Here is a 24,886-nt window from a genome sequence, read left to right on the forward strand (position 1 = left end):
GCCACGAGAGTTTATCTCCCTTTACCTTTTTCTGGCAAAGAACTGCCTCCTCCTATTGCACACAGGAGCAAACAACCTGCCAGAACCTGAGCTGACCTCCCAGTATGATTTTTACCATTCCTGACAGCAGTTTTGCCAAGCCCACTCAGACGGAAACATTTTTACTCTCTCACAGGGATTTCGTTTTTATTACATCTACCTTGGAAACCTGCAAGCAGAGCAGGTATGATGAGGCTACACAGCCCTCAGACCCACTGGACTAATAAACCCTTTGGAGAAGCCTATTAGCTGCATCAGGTTGCCATCATTATCTTGCTTTCCAAACGCAGCCTTGCTGCTGAAAACCAAAACTGGTGCTCAGAGGGAATTCGGCTCCTGCAGCTGTGGGTGATGCTCTTAACAGATACACCAAAATAAAGATGATGGTTTTGATTACAGGGTAAGGAGTAACTTGTAAGTTGTTGTTTATAGGGATGGTTAGGTGCCCTGTAAATACAAGTGGTGGCAATGACTGGAGACTGTTGAGCTGTCACCCTCAGGGAGGAAGGTGAGATGCTGTGACAGGGAAAGTGTATGTCTATGTCCCTAGGGCTTTCTGCACTCCAGACACTTTTAACTGATGCATCCACCCACATGTTTTCAGGACTAGTCACTACCCACCACATCTGAGGTGAGATTTCTCTCATGCTGGTAGGTTATTTCAAGTTTGCAGGGTGTCTCGTATATAGGCTTGTAGTGGTTTCAACGGGTGTGAGGTTCAGCTGCACCTCAGACTCCTGGTCTTAAACCTCTGGAGGTTGTGGGAGACCTAGTGTAAGAAATTGGACTGGGGGAAGATTAGTGAAACCAGTTAGACCAGCATCAGCACAAAGAATTTGCCAGTTAATTAGCACAATACTATTAAGGGAAGGTTGATGGCCTTGGGAAGAAGCACTTTCAACAAGACCCCAACTGATGCAAGTTAAACTGATGCTCTGACTCTGCTTATCCCAAATGAAATTGCAGCCCAGTCCAGCCCAGTTCCTGCACTGGCACCTTTTATGTCACACGAAGTATTTAAAAGGCCAGATTTCCAAGCAAATGCAGGACGTGGTGATCTAAAAGAGCTATGTCCCTTGCCATTCCCAGGAGCTGGGGTGGGAGGCAGGCAGGCAGACAATGCTCTGTTTCACAGCTGCTGATTAAACAGCCATGACAATGCTTGGCTATAAGCCAAATTAATTAATGCAATCCACATGATTTACAAGTCCCTTTTGGCTTTAAAAAAGCCCTCCATAACCCAAGAATTTTAGAACCATAGAATAGTTAGGGTTGGAAAGGACCTTAAGATCATTGAGTTCCAACCTCCCTGCCATAGGCAGGAACACCTCAGACTAAGCTATGTCACTCAAGTCTCTGTCCAACGTGGTCTTGAACACTGCCAGGGATGGAGCATTCACAGCTTCCCTGGGCAAGCCATTCCAGTGCTTCACCACCCTCACAGTAGAGAACTTTTTCCTTATACCCAATCTAAACTTCCTCTGTTTAAGATTTAACCCATTACCCCTTTTACTGTCACTACAGTCCAAAATGAACAGTCCCTCCCCAGAATCCCTATAGGCCCCCTTCAGATACTGGAAGGCTGCTATGAGGTCTCCACGCAGCCTTCTCTTCTCCAGGCTGAACAGCCCTAACTTCCTCAGCCTATCTTCATACGGGAGGTGCTCCAGTCCCCTGATCATCCTCGTGGCCTCCTCTGGACTTGTTCCAACAGTTCCATGTCCTTTTTACATTGAGGACACCAGAACTGCACACAATGCTCCAGGTGAGGTCTCACAAGAGCAGAGTAGAGGGGCAGGATCACCTCCTTCAACCTGCTGGTCACGCTCCTTTTGATGCAGCCCAGGATACGGTTGGTTTCTAGCCTGTGAACACACTGAAGCTGGCTCATGTTCATTTTCTCATCGACCAACACCCCCAAGTCCTTCTGCTTGGGCTGCTCTGAATCTCTTCTCTGCCCAGCCTGTAGCTGTGCCTGGGATTGCTTCGACCCAGGTGTAGGACCTTGCACTTGATATTTTCTAGCGTATTTCCGCACACCTTGCTGGCCTGACTTTTTCCCTTGAATTTGCTGTTCCTGAAGCTGTATCTCTCTTTCACAGGGAGGTTGTGCCATTTTTAGATGCTGTGAGTTCGAACTTGTGGCAGAAGGAACTCGGAGCCTTTATAGCTCTTGGCCTTTCAGAGGGAATGGGCTAATCTTTGGCTGATATTTAGCAGAGGCTCTCAGAACTGTACACGACCTCCTGCTTGATGTTGTGATGACCTTTCAGCTTCATTTGTGAGGCCATCTGAAGTTTGTTTCATTTCTATTCCTCTGCAGGGTCTTCAAGCAGACTCTTCATATCATGGCAAATCACGGCACACCCAAATTAACTGTTTCTGTGCTTAAATGGCACAGGGGAGAGAATGGCAAAGAGCTTGCACCCAGTGCAGTGAGAACTGGGCTATTGAATGCACACTGGTTTACGGAGAAGGAGATGGGAACTGAGCAGAGGACAGAGCTGGCCTGGGCAGGAGAAGCAGTTGGTGGTAGACCTAAGGCCAGACCTAAGTATCTCCTATGAAAAGGTATTTGTACAAATGCAGGTTGCTGCCATGCCATTTCCTTCCCCACTGCCTTTTGGTGATGCTTCGGGGACCAAAGTCACCTTTTCCCCTGTGACCACCAAAAGTCTCCTTCATCACATCAGGTTTTCAGGGAATTGTCTGATACACCCCACCTAGGGCTCCCACACTTATCAGTATGTTACCATTGCTAGCAAGATGAACTAAAGAAGAACAGGGCTGAGTTTCTACCAGTACCATGCCAGAAACCCTTTTTTCACCTTACATTACCCATTTTTCCCAGCAGCAGGCAGTATTCTGCATTGCAGACCATGGACACACACAGCCAGGAGTGGGAATATCCATCCTGAAGGATACTGGGGAGCCCCAGGTATTTGCAGACCATAAGATAGTACAGCTTTCTGTGTGTGTGTATGTGTGTGTATATACTTATACATATATATATATCTCACTCATGCATCTTAGGGAATGGAGACCTTTCCTTCCCAAAGGATGACAGAGCACCTTTCACAGCATCACGGGCCTAGAAGCTTAGGAGGCATTTAGAAAATCATAACTCCACATTTTATCTGCCCCTGCACTATCCCAGGACTTCCTTTTGGCTCCAGAGACATGTTTTCATCTGTTCCAGACTGAGGAGGGGACATGCTTTTCCCTGCCAAACATCTGGGGTGGTAGACTCATTCTCCAATTTTACTTGCTTCATGGAACTCATGGGAAGAGGGGAACTGGCAATAAACCTGGTTGACAGTCCCAACCCAGACACCTACTCATAACTCTTAACTTTGGGACTCATTGGGCAGGAACTGACCTGTGCTCAGTCACAGTAAGAGCCCAAAGCCCTGACACACAGGCAGAGATTTGTGCTTCTTCGCATAGTTTCAAAAATCCCATGGGAATGGAGGAAAACAGCCTCAGCCCAGCCCAGCTTGTGACCCAGCTGCACGGATGTTCTTGACAGTGGACCTCACTGAGGGGGTATCCCAAATCAGAGCAAGCTCCCCAGTCCCCAGGTATAGCATATCAAATCAGCCTGATGAATGTACTTTCCAGTGCAGCAAGGGCTGCAACTGAGCACTGGGATGAGGGGTAACCACATCCCCTCTGGGTATTGATCGATTCTTAGGAAAAGGCCAGATGGGGACCATAGCTAACTCAATCACTGCAGGTAACACAGGAGAGACCCCACGGGTGAGGGTCTTGGGAGTAGAGGGCCTGTGCACCTCAGCAAAGCAAAGGAGAGCAGAAGGATGATGGCGATGGCTGTAGGGCTGGAGATGCACCAAGCTGGAGCTGAAGACAAAGACAATGTCCTCAAAATGAAAGCCTCAAATACTTTTGGACTCCTCAGCACCACATGAGGTCCAGTTAGTTAAAGCAAAACTAACTGGCGACCAAGGAAAGCTGTCTTTTCCCGCATGACATCCTTGTCTCTAACTTGGAGAGACATCAATTTGACAGGTGGACCACTTGGTGGATAAAGAACTGGCTGGATGGCCACATGCAGAGTTGTGGTCAATGGCTCAATGTCCAGTTGGAGACCAGTAATGAGTGGTGTCCCTCAGGGATCAGTGTTGGGACCGGTCTTGTTCAACATCTTCGTCGCTGACATGGACAGTGGGATTGAGTGCGCCCTCAGCAAGTTTGCCGATGACACCAAGCTGTGTGGTTCGGTTGCTACGCTGGAGAGAAGGAATGCCATCCAGAGGGACCTTGACACGCTTGTGAGGTGGGCTGATGCCAACCTCATGAAGTTTAACCTTGCCAAGTGCAAGGTCCTACACGTGGATCGGAGCAATCCCAGGCACAGCTACAGGTTGGGCAGAGAAGAGATTCAGAGCAGCCCAAGCAGAAGGACTTGGGGGTGTTCGTAGATGAGAAAATGAACATGAGCCGGCTTCAGTGTGAGCTCGCAGCCCAGAAAGCAACCGTATCCTGGGCTGCATTAAAAGGAGCGTGACCAGCAGGTCGAAGGAGGTGATCCTGCCCCTCTGCTCTGCTCTTGTGAGACCTCACCTGAAGTACTGTGTGCAGTTCTGGTGTCCTCAACATAAAAAGGACATGGAACTGTTGGAACAAGTCCAGAGGAGGGCCACGAGGATGATCAGGGGACTGAAGCACCTCCTGTATGAAGATAGGCTGAGGAAGTTAGGGCTGTTCAGCCTGGAGAAGAGAAGGCTGCGTGGAGACCTCAGAGCAGCCTTCCAGTATCTGAAGAGGACCTGTAGGGATGCTGGGGAGCGATTCTTCATTAGGGACTGTAGTGATAGGACAAGGGGTAATGGGTTAAAACTGAAACAGGGGAAGCTTAGATTGGGTATAAGGAAGAAGTTCTCTACTGTAAGGGTGGTGAGGCACTGGAATGGCTTGTCCAGGGAAGCTGTGAATGCTCCATCCCTGGCAGTGTTCAAGACCAGGTTGGACAGAGACTTAGGTGGCATGTTTTAGTGTGAGGTTGGAACTAGATGATCTTAAGGTCCTCTCCAACCCTAACTATTCTATGATTCTATGATTTTCACTAATCCTATTCTATGATTCTATGATTTTTACTAATCACAAAATTTAATTTATTTAGCTGTCTTTTCGGGACTAAGGCTTTGCACTACAGGGCCTGTATTGTTTCCATTACAGCCCACTGGTGTCCACGGAAACTTCAAATTAAATATCAGTCACACATTAAGGCCAGGCAGCTCAATTCCATTAACAAGTGTTGGGAATCAGAATCCCTGTAATGAATGCTGCCCATGCCTCCTAATGATAGAGGCAGAGGAATTGGGCAGTACCACTACATAGTGATTGGCACCCCAGTGACACCTGGGACCACAGAATCTATGTTAGAAGTCCATTCATCTCCTACAAATCATGGCTTAAAGTTTTCTTGACCTGTGACAAACCTGCATGAGCTACAGTTGAAAATTAGAGAGAAAAAGAGGGAGAAAACACAACAAAACCTACAAAAAATCCTTACCAAACCCAAAGAAATAGATTTCAGAAGGTTTGTGCTGTCTCAGCTTCCTCACCCCCAAGCCAAGTATTTCTGCTCCTTGCTTTATGATCATGGTTAAAGGCTTTTCATCATGCTGTCTGACACAAAGAGGCTATGAAGGATCTGAAGATGCTACAAGATCCTTCCTTGCTGGACTCATGGACGTTGGGTCAGGATGAGTCCACCTCAGTCAGAACTATTGGGTCAACCAAACAAAAGGAGGACCTATAAAACCATCAGAAAACACTTTTCCTGCTTTTTAGCACCCAAACCTAAAGGTGCAACCAGCTCATCTCTATATCCAGCCAGCACAAGCTGCAACTTCTTCTAAAGCCTTAATTTATCAAAGTCCCATTTGGGTATCAGAGTGAGAATTATCTCCACTATATAACACAACACGGAGAAGAAGCTGACTTGGTCTGAATTCAGGAGTTCTGCTGCTGAAGCAAGGTGACAATTTTAGTTGTGTGTGACTACCCAAGGTCTAAGTAGCTGTGTGCCCAACACAATCATTTCAGAGACATTTTGAGAGCGTAATTAGGGTGAAGGAGAAGAGGAGGTGGGGAAAAGGGTGAAATAGGCCTTTAAAGCACTACCACAGCATAAGGAGCCTGGGTTTCAGGCTGTAAGCTGTCATGTCATTATTGCTGAGGCATTTGGGAGGTTTATAATAGCTCTTTTACTTTGTAAAATTCACCCTTCCTAAAGGAAAACATTTATTCTGCTCAAGTATGAATAAGAGTTAAACACATGCAGATCAGTTTAATAGTGTAACTATGCCTATTAAAGTGACTGTAAAACTAACATCAAGGCATTTCACATTAATTCCCTCTCAGCGACTCCGGATCTGATTTGCTTCAACAAATCCCCTGCTAGCAAGAAGTGGCCACAATTCTCCATTGGCCCTGTATCAGTTGGCACTGCAGAACATTGCTGTCAGACTCAAAAAGTCAAGATCTATCAGCTACACGGGGAAAGCAAACCTATTGATCAGAGCAGCTAAGGAAGGAAGTCATACAGTTAGTGTCAGCAGCCAGGGTTTTCCCCTAGATCATTATTTTCAACCAGATTTTGTAAAAGAGATGGAGCCTGAGTCACTCTTCCCACTACTGTAACGGGTGACCTTGGGAAAATTCTTCCCCTTGGATTAAAACCAAGTAATGTTAAAACCATTATTAAAAATATATATGTGTGTCTGTGACACTAGGAAAGAGTTGAGCTTTGTACTTTTCATCCAAAAATCTTAGCTCTGTCAGCTGTTTCATTTCTAAATCTATTTCCTGAAGAAAGCAGAAACATCTGGCCATTATGGCTAAACACAGTTCTTCAGACATCTCCTGTAACACATTTCCTCACCAGTGACCACAGAAAGGAGGATAAAAACCAGAAATCCACTTTTCCCCATCCACATTTACATTTTCTCAGGAATTTTACCTACAAAGAAGCAGAATCATCTACGTTTTCCTTGTTCCCTGAATTTTATACCCAGTGGACTAGCAAGATGGGTAGTGGTGTGCTGTACAGATGTAGAAAAGAAAGTGGAAGACCAAAAGCACATACTCAACCTTAGGGAAGACTGGAGGGTACAACCTGGGATCTGTGGAGCTGGGGGTCGGCATGTTTTGCCCACTGCGCACCTGAACCCACACATGCCATTTAGATAAGCAGGAGCATGTCCAGCACTTTGGGAAGAGCCAGTTTCTGCTCCAGGTGTTGGACGCAGGCCAGTTGCTTGGCCTTGCACCCATGCAGATGTGGCCATGGAAGTGGATTTCCCTTCCCATGCAAAGTCTTCTTGTCTGGAGCAGACAAGGCCAGTGCAGAACAGAAGTGTCCAACATCAAATTTTACGGCAGGGAAGAGCACATCTGTCCCTTCACAGATGAATTATTTTGCAGCCCTACAAGCAGGAAGAAGATGCTGGGGTTTGTGGTTCTTTTAAGAGCAGCTTCTGGGGCAGACGGGTATGTGCCTCCACATTACAGCTCTGAAAGAAGCACCACCAACATGGAGGAAGTCTCCTTCACCCTTGCAAGGGTATATACATACACATACAGAGCGTGGTGCCTTGCACAGCACTTCTGCGTCATGTACAGCATTTCAAAGGCTGGAATGAAAATAATCCTGCATGTGCATCTTCTATTTACATTGTCAGTTCACCACAGAACTGAACCATTACAGAAAGCAGGACAAGATTACTGGATTTTTCACAGCACTAACCAGTGAATCCAGGAGAAGACTTCTGCCTGAGTTGAAACGCTACAGCATGAACAACAGTGAGCCATGTAATGTCTATTGGATGGTGGTTCTGGCAGATATCAAGCAGAAGAGAGGGAAGGAGCAATTACAGAGGTGTATTTCAGAATCACCCCAGCTCTGGGATATAAAAATAATAACATCTTTTCAAGCCGCAGAATTTGTTAACTCCTCAGAGCTCCCGGTTACAAACAAAAAGGAATTAAAGTTGGGATCTGAATTTCTCAGTGATGTTAATTAAAGCCTCCAGAACACCAGCTGAGCCACGCACTCCATTTCTAAAATGTTTCTCATGCTTTTGAGAAAGATGGACTACAAAGCATCTAATCCTCTTCATACACTGAGAAGAATAATTTTGACCAAGCAAATCAAACCAAGCTCCATTAGAAGGTGCCGGCTGGCTCAGAGGTTGTCCATGATTTGGCAGATGTGCAGACATCTAGAAGAGATGCCTGCAGGCAGTCCCTGAGCCCTTACAAAGAAAGCTGGAGGGCAAAATCCTGATTCCTGACATTTTAGAGTGGGAACATTCATATTTTTTTAGAGAAACAACAAAGGATTTCTTCTGGCACCCTGGGTAATACAGTCTTCTGCTGTAATACAGCATATGATTTCTGCTCTCTGTGTTACAGGGTAGCAGCACTGCAGTGTAAAGCCTCGCTAGCATTAACCTGCTTGTAGTTTCAAACACAGAAATGCCCTGGTATTACAGGTGTAGCCTGGGAGGAGTCACCAGACTCCTGAATGCCCCATCTGCCTCAATGACAAGTGGTGGCACATTCAACCAAAGCTCCCAGCCCTTGAGAGCAGCTCAGCTTGCTTACAAAGATCTCCTTTCTCTTAATATCATCGAAACCAGTTAAAGGCCAACCTGAACTCCTGCCTGGCTTGGATGCAGTGGAGACCCTCATTTCTCCTAATCATTACCAAGCTGTGGTGATGAGCATCTCAAGCCTGCAGTATGGGACCTCTCTCTGTGTGTTGTTGCTTTTCCTTGACTTTCTGGTCCACCACCCACTGCCCTGGGAGCATCCTGCTGTGTTGCCCTTTCTCCTCCACCATTACTCAGCACTTCCACACCACAGCTCAGCCAAAATCTCTCATACAGATGCAAACTTGCAGGGAATTTAAGCCCTGCTCTTCTAAGAGAGCAGGACACCAGAGGTGGAAACCACCTTCCTCACCATGGAAGGCAGCATGCACATGGACACAGAGAAAGCAACTCCTACAGCTAAAGTTCTGCACCACAGCCAGCCCTAAGCCCCAGGAGACATGGGGAGCAGACCCCTCATGGCATCGATAAGAACAAAGCACCTTTTCAGTGGCTTTTTGGTGTCTGAACTTTGGCTAACACATTGTATTTTCATGTTGTGTTCAGGGCTTTTATCCCTTTATCCCTTTTTTCCCTTTTTTTTTCTTCTAATCCACAAAGGTTCTTTATATTTGGGCTTTCTCAAAGCCCCCCAGCTCCAGCTCCCTGGTGTGATGTGAAAGTGTGAGTGTCACGGCATCACTAGAAGTGGAATTGTTCTTTATGGTGGGAAACAAAACTAAAATAAAAAGTAAAACAAGCTGAAGCTGGGTCTGTTCATGGGCTGGAAGGGAGTGTTTCAGCTGCCAACCTTGCAAACTAGCAGCCCCATTAAACTTACCTCCAACAGGCTGCATTCAAAAAGGACTCTCTAGAGCCTTCTGCAGTGGTGACATCTCCAAGCAGGGTTAGTTGTTGGGTGCCCTGGTACAACCCTCTTCACCTGCACCATCCACCTTCCCCCCAAGGGATGCTGTGAGTGAGTTGGGTTTCTGCAAACAATGTCCACCTCTCTGTTTTCCAGGGCATTGGGAAGGAGCTCTTGTTGGCTCCCCATTCCCATCGTGGGCCAGTGTGTACAACAAAAATAGGAGGTAGGGGAGAGGAGAGGAACCATGCTCCCTGTTCAATGTGATAGAAGAGCAGCAGCACTTTTGCACAGGTGTTTTCTGAAAAGCATCCACCAAAACCACCCCCCCACAACCCCCTACCGCCCCACAAAAGCAGTGTTTTTTTAGAAGTGAAGCTGGGTGAGAGATATACACCCAGAGCCCACTTGGCACCACACCACGGTGCTCCTTACCCCTGGCCAAATGACTAATGGACCACAGTTTAAAGCAGATACTCCAGTTAAGAGATAGACCTCCCCATCACTGCATTCCCAGCACCAGTTATTACAGCACATCAATCACAGCCATCTCCTGATGCAGCAGGCAGAGGACAGCACTTTTCTTCAGCCTCCTCTTCCCTTCAGCCCACACTGAGCATTCCAGAAGATCCTCCATCTGTGAGAAGCTTCCTGAATGTCGCTAAGGCGTGGCCCTTGATTTTGTTAGTGGGGCTTGAAATTGCTTGTTACAGGAAGAACAGAGTCACACTGAACACATAACAAACATAGAATCACAGACTGGTTTGGGCTGGAAGAGACCATAAAGCTCATCCAGTTCCAAGCACCCACCATGGGCAGGGACACCTTCCACTAGAGCAGCTTGCTCCAAGCTCCATCCAGCCTGGCCTTGAACACTGCCAGGGATGGGGCAGCCACAGCTTCTCTGGGCACCCTGTGCCAGCACCTCAGCACCCTCACAGGGAAGAGCTTCTGCCTAAGAGCTCATCTCAGTCTCCCCTCTGGCAGGTTAAAGCCACCAGAGTAAATATTTCATATTTCAGCTTCCCTAACAGCACTCCAACTCCTTCCAGGAGGAACTGTTTTCTGCCTAAAGGACAGGGCATTTTCCTTGTCTCCCTGCCCTTTGGTCCATTTCCTGTTTTTCTAAGCTTGTAACTACCTCCTGGTAATATTTTCCTTCTCAAGACACCCCTGCACCCTATAGAAGAAGCATTCAGATAGTCTCATGTGCCATCTGGATCTGGCAATAGAGGGCTCTCCTTGCAGATGACCCAGGACAGGAAAGTAAATCCTTATCTCAGGGGACATCTATGGCCTCCTTTGGCAAAACACCCAGCATTTCCACTGGCAAGTTTGTAATCACATGTGCCAGTTTGATTTTTCCTACTCAAATCAAACAAAGACATTGAAAAAGAGCTATTTGTTTCTGCAGGCTGAAGTAACTCAGGTGGATGAATCCAGTGAAGAGCAAAGCAGAGTGGGGGCACATCCCATTCAAGACCTCAGCTCTCATTTTCAGTTTGGAAACCTCCTCCAGTCCTCACAAGCCTGGAATCCCACCTTCATTGCCAACAGAGGCGAGAAAGAAGGAGAGGCAGGGGCTTATGTGAGCTTCCTTGTTTTGTAAGGTCCCAAATACATTTAGTGACCTCCTGCACTGGGAACACATCCTTTGCTTCTCCAAAATTCACTCAGGCATTTAAGCACTTTCTGTTGATGAAATCGATCAGATTTCTGCACACTCTAAAGTCGTAACGTGGTTTCACAGCACAGTAACACAGAGGAGTGGGGCAGTCTATTCCATACTGTTTCGTGCTTTCCATGTGAGTACAAAACACCAAATCCATGTCTAGGACATGAAAACTGTCTAGGTGAAACATCTTTGTACAAAAAGCCCTACCGAGAGGTTATGAGGAATTGGTCTTATTCCCTCCATCCAGTTGATGCTGTTTCATTTTCTACCATAAGATAGCATTTCACTTCTGGAGTTGTGGCCTATTTCATCTCCCTTCAAATGAGCCACATAAAAGCCTACCCCTGCCCTGCTCATTATGCTGAAAAACTCAAACACAATAAAAAGCCAGGAAAACAAGTTTTCAGCCAGTTAACCAGAAAATAATCACCACAATCAAAGCCAGGTACCTCTGTTTTCACATAGCTCCAGTCCCTGGCAACTCGGATTAATAGATGTGCCATCAGCTGAGCTACTGGTCCACCATCCGTCACTCACCCCTGCACCTTCAGACTGCTGCTGGGACAAAATAGCCCTTGTTTTGGGGCTTAGTTGCTGTACAATAACATATTTTCATCTTGCATCTTCAAGGAAGAGCCTCAGACGAGAATCTGGCCACCTCTAGTTAATTTAACGCTGGAAGGAGTCAGGCAAAGAGCTGAGCAACAGAGGATGGATGATGGGTTTTGCTGCTGCTGCTTTGATAAAAGCTGGAAGGTACAGAATCACTTAACTGTTTAGTCTGGAAAAAGATGTTTAAGATCATCAAGTCCAACCATTCCCCAGCACTGCCAAGGCCACCACTAAACCATGTCACTGGGGGCCTCATCTACATGGTTTTAAATATCTCCAGGGCTGATAACTCCACCACTGCCCTGGACAGCCTGTTCCAGGGCTTCACAGCCCTTTCAGGGAAGGACTTTCCCTAAACTCCAGTCTAAACTTGCCCTGGTGCAGCTTGAGGCCGTTTCCCCTTATCCCATCCCTTGTTCCTTGGGAGCAGAGCCCAGCCCCTCCTGGCTCCATCCTCCTCTCAGGCAGTTGCAGGGAGCGATCAGGTCCCCCCTGAGCCTTCTCTTCTCCAGACTAAACCCCCCAGGTCCCTCAGCCGTTCCCCATCACACTTGTGCTCCAGGCCCTGCTCCAGCTCCATTGCTCTTCTCTGGCCCTGCTCCAGCACCTCAATGTCTCTCTTGTAGTGAGGAGCCCAGAACTGAACACAGGATTCAAGGTGAGGCCCCACTAGAGCCCAGTACAGGGGGATGATAGGACAAGGGGTAATGGGTTCAAACTTAAACAGGGGAAGTTTAGATTGGATATAAGGAGGAAATTCTTTCCTGTTAGGGTGGTGAGGCACCGGAACGGGTTGCCTAAGGAAGCTGTGAATGCTCCATCCCTGGCAGTGTTCAAGACCAGGTTGGACAGAGCCTTGGGTGATATGGTTTAGTGTGAGGTGTCCCTGCCCATGGCAGGGTCTTTTCCAACCCCAACTATTCTATGATTCTATGATGATCACTGCCCTGGCCCTGCTGCCACACTGGTGCTGACACAGGTCGGGATGCTGATGGCTTCTTGGCTGCCTGGACACAAGCTGCCCGAGTTCAGCTCCGTCAATCAGCACCTCCAGGTCCATTTCATCCCTAGGCTGTGGGTCAGCCCTTGCAGACGGAAAGTTGATGGCTCCACCTTGCCACATCACCCCAGTCTCCAGCTCCAGTCTTATGACCCAGGATGTCACCTCCCACCCAGGCCAGATTCATGTGATGAAAACACAAAATGGTGTAGACCAGCCCACAGCACCTGGCCAGACTTGTTGCCACTTCCAGGCTCTCACAGAGCTGCAGCTGACACACAGTATAACCAGTATCTCAGGTTCTGTGTCGGTATGGTAGTTGATTTCCCCCACAGCAGCCCTCATGTTGCTGTGTCTGGGTAGCTAGGAAGGTGTGGGTAACACACCAGTGTTTCGGCTACTGCTGAGCTGTGCTCCACAGCATCAAGGCTGTCTCTCCAGCATTCCCTACTCACCAGCAGGCTTGGGATGGGACATAGCCAAGAAAGCTGACACAAATTGACCTAAAAGATATTCCATACCCAGCAATAAATCTGAAAGAGGAGGGTGCGCCTGTTATTACAACATCTGCAAAAGCTACATGTACTGAAACCCTTCTTCCCAGGAAGTGGCAGGACGTCACCTGCTGATGAGGAGCAGAAAATACATCTTTTGTTTTCCTTTGCTTCCGCACACGGCCTTTGCTTTTGCTTTATTAAGCTGGCTTTATCTTGAACCATGAGTTCCTTTTCTTCTTATTCTCTACCCATCCCTGTCCTGCTGAGAAGGGCAGTGATAGAGCAGTTTGGTGGACACCTTGCATTCAGACAAGGCCAACCCACTGTGGGTTCATACACAAGTTTCCCTCTCAGGCCAAGGAGGGCTGAGCAAAACCACCTCAGTAAGTGCTTTTGGCACACAACAAAGTGTTCTCTGTTCAACCTGATGGAGAGCTGCCTGCAGCCCTTTGATCGTGAAGGAGGCTCTGCCCACAAGAGCAGCCTGTTGAGGGAGTTTGGGGCTGCCAATGTGCTTTGCAAGTGGCCAGTGCAGAGAGGACCCTCCTTCATACAGTTGCACACAACTGAGATATTCGCTATTCAAAAGGCAGCCTTGTAACCCCAAGCCTAAGCATGTCACACTATCTCTGAGCGGAAAGCTTCCTTGTTCCTTATCTCAGAGCCCGGAGATCTGTGGGATATCACAAACAACAGCTGGACAAGATAAGGCTTCTTCCAACATGCTTGTCGCTCCTAAAATCTATGCAGCCTCAATCGTGAAGGACCTGAATGGATCAGTATCTGGGGATGCTACGTCTCGTCTGTTTTCAGTCCAACCCTGCTCTTTTCCAGATCCTTTGAGCAAATATTGAGAGCTTCTTCCCCATTTTCATGCCTGAAACACCCATCTCCACACCCTACCAACATCCTCATTTCCCATTAGTGAGAGCAGAGATGCTCTGTTTTGGTGATGCAAGGCTTAATCCACTCCCAGCCCCTTCCAGCTCCTACCACTGGGGGAACTCCTTAATTTCAATTAGATGCTTGTGCAGTAAAATCCCTCCAGGAGGAGGGGAGCTGTCAGGATCTGACCCTCCAGGGTTCACCGCCTTGGCAATGCGAAACCAGGCACGCTGGCAACAAGATGTTTATAGCCCAGTGATTCATAATACTGCAGAGTTTGCAGGAAATGTAACACCATTCACGATTAAGAAATGCTCTTGTTTTCTGCTAAATATATAAAATAATCACTCATCCCCTAAGCAGCGGATGCAAATTATACATAGTATTAGCCCCATATGCCAATCGCTATAATTCCAGTGCAGCATGAAGCAGTTTCCCAAGGCTCTAGAAGTCCCTTAATCTGCCTTTTGATGTCAAGTGACAAATTTCTTGCCTAGGATCATTAACGGGATGACTAATGAAAGCTGATAAGTGAATTTATAAATGAAATTAAAGATATTAATATTAAAGGCCAGGCTACAAGAAAGAGAAATGTGGATTTAGCAAACCACAACAAGAAGCATGGCAATCTGCATGACATTTACAGCTCCTTTACTGCCCAGTGAATTAGACATGGTATTTGCCTGGAGGTTGTGGAAAGTGCTAGGCTTGACGGACACCTCTCCCGAGGCATTAGCATCTTCAGACACTGCCTGAGATTTAAACAGCTCGAATGCCATACCACAGGGCTGTAAGCACACTGATAGTTTGCAAAGACAACTGCATCACCCAATAATCCTGCAAACAAAATGCTTTCAGACTGTGGTCAGTTTACTGCCAGTTACTTAAACAAAATAATCTCAAGCTAGATTTTCATTTTACTCATCCCAGTATAAATGCCAAGCAATTCTTTCGGAAGTTGAGGACTTATTTTGGATTTATGCATATGTAAGTACGTCCAGACTTTTCCAGCTTTGTGTCCAACCTCACATCCAAGCAGCTTCATGATGAGCCCACAACTCATTCCTAGCTCCAGCTGCTCCTTACGGAGGTTTGCGGGGGCTCACAGAAGAGTCTGTCTAAGTCTCAGCCTCCACCAGCTAATGATGACCAGCCCTGAATGGACCAAACACCCTCCACTGCCCTAATGAGCACAGGCAAATCAGATCCTACCCAATGTTGCAGGGCTACATGAGAACAGGCATCTCCTCTGCTATTGAAAACTATGAGAAAGCTTCCATTTGTTGGTAGATGCCCAGTTTTCATGCACACTTTTCAAGGAAACAGGTTGGTCAGTAGTGCCTCCTTCACAGCTTCCAAAAAACTCACATGCCTTTGGATATATGAGTACCTTGATCTAGCAGTGTTGACTGAAGGAAGGGTCAGATGCCATGAGGAGAATGAGAAAGACCAGAGATACAAGATCTAGCACTGCCAGGGAGGGCACATTTGCTATGGGCATGTTTCCCAATCCCACCCTCCACTGGAGGAGCGCAGTGAAGGAAGCAGCTGCAGCATGATGGATACCCAAGGGACCATGTTTCTGAATGTCTTCTAGAAACCCTCCCAAGCCTGGAGAAAAGGACAGAAGCAGGTTTCAGAGCAGCTCCTAATTCAGCCCCAGTATTGAGTGTCTGGATATGTGGCCTGGTGGAGAGCCCTGTTCCACCAATGTCCTGTTCATGGCCCCTTCAGACAAGTCCCAGAAGATACCATGATTTGGCTTTTTCGAAGTTTAGGGGTAATGACTGCTCCTTGTACCAGCTGGGGAAGGAGATAGAGAAGCAATGCATACTAACAGCTCTGCAACATCACTTGAGCCCAGCAGGGAATATCAGCACTGGCCATTGGCTCCATCTAAGCTCACCCACACCTCAGGGTGCCACCTCCAGGCAGGGCCAGGGTCAGAGGGATGCGATGTGAGAGACAGAGACATCCAGGTCCTCCTCCGAGCTACCAAAATCGCACCCAAACATGTCCTCACAGGCATGTCCTTGCTTCAGAAGGCTTGCCCAAGGGTACCTTATAGCCTCTCCCCATAACCTGCATCTTCACAGCTTCCAGCTTGGTCACTCAAACCAAAGTGATAATGTTGGTTAAAGAGCTACAAGCCACACACATGCAACTTTTCCTGCAGGCACATTTTACAGCCTTTAAAAGGAGGGAGAGAAAGCAACAGCGGTTAAGGACACTTACCAAGAGGGATCCACGACAGCATGTGCCAGCCAGCCCAACCCAGCTGGGGCTGGGAAATGTAAAGGACAAGTAGGCAGGAAAATGGGTGAGAAAAGGTCCTGGGAGACTGCAAAACTGAGCAAAGGAGGAGCAGAAAAGGTTAAGCAAGGGTGGTGGGGAGGCAAGGGGCAGACACAGGTTTGCTTTCCATAGTCCCAGCTCTGCCCACCCAAGCACAGGATCCTGGTTCCTGTCACCATCAGGATCCATTGCTCTGGCTGCAAAGATTGGGGGCTTGCTTTGTTTTAGAGGGAGAATTTAGCCATTCCCAAAAGACCCAGTTTTCTCCCTGATAAGGTTTAAGAGTAAGACCATGCCAGGATTTAACCAGTGGATTTCCCATGGGGTTCTATGAGGAGCCAGTAGGGAAACCACAACCCCTCTGCCTACCCACTGCAGACGGATCCACTCTATCTCCCCAGATTGAAACCAGAAAGGGAGAAAGCTATCATTTTCCTCACTGGGTGTTAGCCCCACTCTCACAGCCCACCTGCAGGTCCCTGCCCTGACCCCACCATAGCCATACATATCCCTTTTCCTTCCCAAACCACTGCACTCGCTGAAATCCTCCTGTGTTGTCACTGACTTCTCAGTTTTGAGAACCAAGTTTGCCATAAGCAGCAATTTGAAGCTCTATTTTATATAAAACCCTTTAATCAAAAAGCATTGCACTACTGCCTGACTCCAGCAGCTGCAGGTTGATGTAGAAACACCCAAATACCGTGAGATGACCAAAAGTCATGATACCACCACAACCCTCCCAGTTGCTAAGCCAACTCTGTCTGGTCTTGGAGGTTATGGATATTGAAGATGATCTAGGTGTAGAAGACCTTTTGCAACATTTCCCCTTGCAGTTCTGGCACATTTGTTTAGTGCTTCCCAAAACGAGTGCTCCCAGGTTAAGGATGGGAAAGGCTTTTCTTGGCTGACCTGCTGCAGCACATGTCCCTTTTTTAACATCTCTAGAGATAAGGACCTTCCAGTTGAGTTGGAAACTCAAACCAGCATGTAAATGGCCTGGAGGAGATATCCGTGCCCTCACTATCCAGAATCATGCCCTGCAGTCTCCTGAGAAGAGCCATCCTTCCCTTTCCTTCCACCCTTGCACCTGCAGCAGTTGTGACCATCATCCATCTGGTCAGCAGAGAGGGGTGAGCCAGTCTTGGATGTCACACATGCTCTCCATGACACTTGAGGAGGTTTCTCCTACAGGTTTGGGAGGATAGGGCTCCCACACTGCTCCATCCTCCCCTTTTCAACAAATGAAGTGCTCCCAAAATTACAAGCATGTTTTAAAGCAACAACAACAAAGGAAGCTCAGACTTACTCTAGGACAGTCCTTCCAACAGGTTCACAGAGAGGGACTCAGAAATCATCAAGATTGTCATTGCACCACCCTGGTGCCTATGGGTCTCGCACCCTGGTTTGGCACCCCATACTCTATCCAGGATACACTGAGTAATGCTGAAATGTGTCCCTGCCAAGTCCCCACCACCTTATGTCCTCCCCCAACCAGAACACCTCCCAGATTCTGCAGCAAACCCCCCCCCAACCCCTCTCCCAGCTTCATTTGCTTCCTTACTTGGGCACCAACTCACCAGTTCTTAAACAACACACTTCCACGGGGCCAGATCTGCATGCAGCATGGTAAATCCAGATCAGCTTTCATTAGAACTTTGCTGGTAATTCCAGCATGAGCAAAATGTGGCCACTATTTGTTAATCTTTTCCTTAAAAACAACGGAAATCGTGACACCACCCCAAGACCCTTGTATGAGGGATAAGTCGGTCCAGCACCCATTTGTCACCATTAAATGCACACAGATGTGTGCAAGCCCTTTACACAACCCTTACATCAATGAATCTCAGAGCCTGTTTTGTCTGTGTTTGGGGTTAACCGTCTCCCTGTTATCAAAATAAGTTATTTAAAGGAACACAGGAATACAGGTTGGTGCTGTATAGGCTCTATAGAAACCACTGCACACCCACAGCAGCACCACCAGCACACAACTTGCCCTGGATTTCCTCAGCCTGCGATGCTAAAATTGAAAGAAAGCTTATTTTCTTTGTACCAGCTGGCTTTCCAAGACTCAGGAGCGTCAAAGGAATTAAGCCATTAAATGTGGATGCATTTGATGGATTATGAGCTATGAAAGCCTAGTGGTTACTGACTAATAAGTCTGGGAGGTGGAGGTGGGGTGGTGGCGGTGGGGGAAATGTTTCCTCTTGTAAGAATGAGTTTCTAACAAGACAGGTCAAAATATGATGTGGATGATAAATTGCTTAGTACGAGTTGCCATTAACCCAGCAGCTTCCTGCATTATTAGATTATCGAGGTATCCTCAGAGTGTACTGACCAAACAGTTCTGTTCTGTATTGGCGCTAATTTGCAGGGTAGGATCTGGAATGGGGGTTATTAGGCTCACTGCAGTGAATCCAACACTCCAAACAAAGGGGCAGCTGCTGGCAGGTGTCTGTATCATGAGGAACACTTCGGAAGGGAATGGGTTTATCCATGTCGCGGGGTTGGGGTGGGGTTTTGGGGGTTGGGATTCATCTTTTAACATGCAGAATCTCATTGTCTGACATGATGGGGGGGGGGGGGGTGGTGGTGTGTGAATTAAAAAACTAAAATCATAATAATAAAAAGGAATAGAAATAATGAAAAGATCACATTGGAAATGATCAGCCCCAAAAGGCATGCACGTCTCCCTTCATGCAAGCGAGAAGCACAGCTTCCCTCCTCAGGATGCTACGGGGACATGGAGCTCGGCACTGGCCCCGGGGCAAGGATGGAGCAAGAACAAAGGGCCACAGCATACACTACTACATCCATGGAGAGCAACCCGCTTGTACTCATACAGGGGACTGGGTGGGGAGGCAGGGGACACGACAGGGTAGTGGCCAAACAGTCATTGAGATACATGGAGAAGGAAGCATGAAGGAGGAAATCATAAATAGATGTTTTTAAAGCTAAAATAAACCAATGAACCAAACTGAGGATAAAGCGGGGTGGGAAGGCACGGCCTTGCAAAATGAAGCATTTCTTGGAGGGGTGCTGGGGTGGGAGTTGCTGGAGACACTCGTTTTTGTTTTGTTTCTTGACATTTTTGCGGTGAGAACAACCACAGACCTGCTGCATTTGTCCTCCTCCTCTCACTTAAAGGCAAATAACCCACCCAGTGTCTCCCACCAACTTTTGTGCTATTAAGATGCTCCCTCTCCTCCCCTCTCCCAGCCCCATTTCCTCTGACTTCCCTAGCTTTCTTGCTGCATCCAAGCCAAAACTGGGAGGTTTTAACAGGACCATTTTGCAGACCTGGGAGGGGGAGATCTGGCGCAGGGACAAGGAGAGGTGACTGGGATTAACATTGTGTTTCAGCTGCAGCAAAACCGCTCGCTGACCGCTGTTAAGTTGCCCATCCCTCCCTGGTTCCCACATTTTAAGCCTCCCGGTGACTTTTTCCCAATATACAGTTATCTCTATTTGCCCAAATGGGGTTATTCAGGAGATGGTGGGTCTGGAGGCATTAGGGAGGAACATGTAGTTACAACATTAGCAGCTGGGATGGTTTTATGAGCCTCACGGGGGTCTACTGAAGATATTTACAGCATGCCAGCCACCACGGGACCAAGGCACTGCAACTTCTCTCCTAGCAGATGGTGGGCAGGGCACTCGCACATATGTTTAAATATACAGCTAACAGATTAGCAGGATCGTTATCTTTTTCCCCCAGGTTCATTTACCTCCTGTTAATCAGAGTTCAAATAATAATAATAATAATAACAATATTATTATTATTATTCCCCCATCCATCCAAACATCATCTCATTTTGACATCAGATTCATAAGGAATGTGTAATGTTGTAACTAGAATGAGATAAGCAGCAGACCCTTCATCAAACAGCAAATTCTGATTGATAACGAGGGTTTGGGCTTATATTTTGGGCTATTCTGCAGTAAAACAGAACTCTGCATAGGCACAACGGTAATGCGGGCTGTGCGCCTGGAAAGCATGAACACAGAGGCTAATGCTGAGGGTAGATATGGGATAGGAGAACAATGAAAAATAAAATGTATTAAGAAGCCCCCAACATCTGCACTACGGGGAGGAAAAAATCCACTCACTTAAATCTCATAATAGGGAGAAAAGCAAGGGAAAAAAATCTAAACAGCAGGATACAACAATAAATGGGAAAACAGCAATAGAAAAAGCACACTAGGTTAATATAGGAAAACTAGTTTCTTTATTGAGAGATCGTATATTAGTATTAGTGGAATCATGTGTAACAATGTCATCATGCACACAATACAAAAAAGGCAAGGCCCACCATGCTATGGAAGGGCAACAGAACAAAAGCAGCGTACACTGAGCAGATGTATAGGCTACAGCACATTACATTTCAGCAGGGTATGTCTCTACAGAGAGATTTACATCAGAAAACTAGATAATGTAAAAAAATACAGACCATGCTTTAAGTTTTAGTACAAGAAAAAAGGTGAAGAATACACAACCAAAGGATATTCGATACAGAAAATTACCCACAAAATAAGAACAGGAAGTAATTTAGCACAGCAGAAAAAAATGTTATCCCTGTTTAATGGAAGCCCATTTTGCCAGGCATCTCTTTATGAGATTTTATGGGCGGGTGGGGGAGAAGGGGGTGGAAGGGACGGGACACTTGTGGCTGGTGGGATGGGTGGGATGGAGATGGGGTGACTGGGCATCACCCCCAGTGGGGACAGGGATGCTGCACCCCTTCTGGAGTTACCTCCCAGCAGCTTCGGGGGGATATTTTACCCCGTTTCATCCCAGGTATTTCTTTCATACACTTTTCCGATTTTATTTTCAGAATTCAACCAAATTTCGCGTTTCCTTGCCCGATTTCCCACGGCAGGAGATTGGAACTGGTGATCTTAAGGTCTTTTCCAACCCAGATCTCTATGATTCTATGATTTCCCCTCCTCAGTCCACGTTTTTGGGAAGGGTTTTGGCCACAATTTGGGAGCTTTTGGGTCATCCCCCTCTAAAGGAACTTTGCGCCCAGCGACCACGGCAAAATGAAACCACTTAACAGGAATTTACAGTGCAATGTACTCAGCTAAACAGGATGAAGGTACAAAAATGGCTGTTATCGTCTACAGCTATGCTGAGATGGGCTGGTGGCTACGCTACACGGCGAGACGGGGAGGGGGTAAACCAAACAGTAAAGTAAAACTTAAAAGAAAGTTAAAATAAAAAAGAAATAAAAGCAAAGGAAAATGGACCTACTGAAGCACAGACTGGAGGTGCAGGCGGGAGCTGGGGACACCCGGGGTGGGGGGTGGGGGTGAGGCGGCATCCCAAAATGGGCACTGCTGGGGCTGCGCTGAACGGGGCTTGGGCGGGGGGGGGAACCCTTCTCCAGCCGGGGAATACGGAACCACACACCCGCACCACCCCACAACACAAACACATACATCCCCTCACCACCACCACCACCACCACCACACCATCCGCGGCGGAGCGGCCCCGGGACGCGAACCCGCGGCCCCGCGGTACCTCTGTTGCGCACGGAGCCGAAGACGGGCAGCACCAGGTAACCGACGTGCACCAGGACCATGCTGCGGCCTTTGTGTGGCGGCGCGGCGCGGCCCCGGCCCCACTCCCTGCCGGCCCCCTCCGACCGACCCTCCGACGCGCCGCCGCCGCCGACTGCGGCCCGCGCGCTCCGCTCGCGCACAAAGGCTCCCGCCGCCAATCGCAGCGCGGACAGGGACGTAGGGACACGCCCCCTCCCCCCCCGCGGGGCCGGGCCTGCCAATGGGCGCAGGCCCTGGAGCGATCGGGAGGGGGAGAGGGGCGGGGGGGGGGGTGCTCGGGGGCGCGCGTTCGCACGTGCGGCCGCTTCTCTCTCTTCCCCCCCCCTTGCACCCCCCGCCCCCCCCCCCCCCCCCGCTGCCCGTGGAGCGGGCACGCGCGAGCACGCGCTTGTGAACAGCGCGCGCGGGTGTGTGTGCACACGCACCGGTACACGTGCGCGTGCGCGTGTGTGCGCACACCTGTACGGGGGAACGTGAATGTGTGCTCCTGTGCACACACAAGTGCGTGCGTGCAGGCGTGCGTGCGTACACGCGGCCATGTGTGCGTGTGTCTTCACGTACACACAGCAGTACATGTGTGCATGTGTGTGTACGCACACCAATACACATTTGCACGAAGGCATACGTATGCACGCACAAGTGCACATGGGCGTGCATTCGTATGCACCCAGCAGTATACATGTGTACGTGAGCACGCATACATGGGTACATGTGTGCCTGAGTATTCACACGCACAGAAATCGTAGAATCATAGAATCATAGGATAGTTAGGGTTGGAAAGGATCATCCGGTTCCAATGCCCCTGCCATAGCATGCATGGGCAGTAGCACATGTGCGCAGACACATGGACACACGTACTTGGGCACATGAATGCAACCATCCAACCTTCATCCGCATCCTATCACCATCTCCATCCCTGTCCTACCCTTCCTATCCCCATGCCTGTGTGTTGTCACTCCAGTTTCTGAAAAAAAAACCCATTTGCTGGTTCATCACTGACCTAAAACGTCTTCAGCTGAGCCCAATGGGACATGAATCCTGGAACACCCCTGGGCTCAGAGCCCTCCTTGTGGGGCAAAGACCCCCACAGCCTACAGAAGTTACAATTCCCCCTAAAAACACCAAGCAGACCCCCATCCCTGCTCATTATACTCATTGTAATAGAGTAAGACAGACCCCATAGTGCAGGAAGCCTTCTACAGGCTCCAGGACCCATCCAGCCTTCTGCAATCCCATTTTGTGATGGCCTTTCCATGCTGGCCAGGCCAGAGGGTGCTTTTGCCATGGTCCTGCAGTGGGAGCCCCTTAATCCCTGATCGGCTTTATTCAGCCCATCCATCTGGCAGGTTTCAGGCTCCTACACGTGTGTGCTGTGGATTTGCTGGCCTGGATTACTGTGCTGGTTTGTCGATGGGGTTGTTTTGTGGCTCTATTGTGTTTTTTAACCCTGATCTGAATCAAAACAGAGGACTGGCAACCTGGATCTCTTTAACCCTTCCAGCCTCAGGGCAGACACCAGCTCCAGCAGCATGGGAAGGATTAACTTCATCCCAGGCAGCAGGGACAGCTGTCTGCACACCCTGTACATGCCATGATGTCCACCCAAAAGGGCTCTTTGGGGTAAGGGTTTGCACTGATTTCCTTTCAAATGGGAGCAGAGAAACTCCCAGGTACCCAGTGCCTCCCAGTGCCCACCCCACTGCGTCCCAGTCTGAGTTTCCCTCCTGCTTTGCCCCCTCAGTGTCTCCCAAGAGACTTTTTTCCATGCTTATGCTGTAATGAAATGCTTCCTGTGCCCTGTTTGGGGTGCAGCATGTAAAAACTATCCTTTTACATCCATCTGGGAAGACTTTAGAGCAGCCCCAGTGCCTAAAGAGGCTACAGTAAACCTGGAGAGGGGCTTTGGACAAGGGCCTGTAGGGACAGGCCAAGGGGAATGGCTTTAACCTGCCAGAGGGGAGACTGAGATGAGCTCTTAGGCAGAAGCTCTTCCCTGTGAGGGTGCTGAGGCGCTGGCACAGGGTGCCCAGAGAAGCTGTGGCTGCCCCATCCCTGGCAGTGTTCAAGGCCAGGTTGGACATAGGGGCTTGGAGCAAGCTGCTCTAGTGGAAGGTATCCTTGTCCATGCAAAGGGGCTGGAACTGGATGAGCTTTAAAATTCCTTCTAACCCAAACCAGTCTGTGCTTTCTGCCAGTGATAAGAAGTGATTTCCAAGACGTGATCTCTGGCTCTCACTGTATTAAGCACATCCTGAAGACAGACACTCCTCCTGCTCCAGCTGCCCTGGGCAGCTGCTCCATGGCCCCTGTTCCACCAGAGCAGTTGTCAGGAGTATTGCATGAGGCTGTTCCTTTTCATCCACACACACACTCCCCCCTTGTCCGGGATACCTGATCCATGGCCAGGGCTTTGTGTGTCACGCACATGCCACAGGCACAGGCTAATGTTAAAATTAGCTCTTGGCTTCCTCCTGCCCGCATGGCCATTGCCTGTTGGTGTCCTCCAGTGAAGCTTCTTTAGTCCTAGCACCCTCAGTTTGGGGCACCCTCCCTCTTTTGCCCCAAGGTCTCATTAAAACATCATGGAATCCTTGCCTGCGGCAGGAGGTTGGAAATGGATGAGCTGTAAAGTCCCTTCCAACCAAAACCACTCTGTGATTCTATGATTCTTCTTCAATGCACTGTTCTCCAGCCTCATGGAAGTCACACATGCCACCAGTGTTCCCATAGAGTAGTTGATTTGGAGATGCTGCACCACAGGCATTGAGGCACTGGGGTGTCTCACTCCCCAGTCTCACAGGGAAGGTTTTCCTCCTTATCCAGGCACACACA

At 48.4% G+C, this 24,886-nt stretch overlaps 3 protein-coding genes across 3 annotated transcripts in view; 1 reads left to right on the top strand and 2 right to left on the bottom strand.

Annotated features, from left to right (window-relative positions):
- The window catches only part of ARK2C (arkadia (RNF111) C-terminal like ring finger ubiquitin ligase 2C), a 53,100-nt gene extending 30,924 nt beyond the window's left edge, over nucleotides 1-22,176 (bottom strand). The window contains exon 1 of one of the 2 annotated variants that reach the window (XM_061450539.1): nucleotides 22,014-22,176. In XM_061450539.1, coding sequence (XP_061306523.1) covers nucleotides 22,014-22,074 — 61 coding nt within the window. In that variant the 5' untranslated portion in view covers nucleotides 22,075-22,176. The remainder of the gene's footprint in view (nucleotides 1-22,013) is intronic. The other variant, XM_061450538.1, reaches the window with a different exon arrangement.
- Nucleotides 1-24,886, top strand: part of LOC133267870 (proline-serine-threonine phosphatase-interacting protein 2-like) — a 349,308-nt gene that overhangs the window by 207,265 nt on the left and 117,157 nt on the right.
- ARK2N (arkadia (RNF111) N-terminal like PKA signaling regulator 2N) overlaps nucleotides 1-24,886 on the bottom strand; it is a 195,673-nt gene that overhangs the window by 116,343 nt on the left and 54,444 nt on the right. The gene's annotated exons all lie outside the window — the stretch shown is intronic.

This window comes from Pezoporus flaviventris, unplaced genomic scaffold (assembly GCF_033815535.1).
Source record: "Pezoporus flaviventris isolate CSIRO_AGI_PZ_B2104156 unplaced genomic scaffold, CSIRO_AGI_Pfla_v1 ptg000010l, whole genome shotgun sequence".
Classification (NCBI taxonomy): domain Eukaryota; kingdom Metazoa; phylum Chordata; class Aves; order Psittaciformes; family Psittacidae; genus Pezoporus; species Pezoporus flaviventris.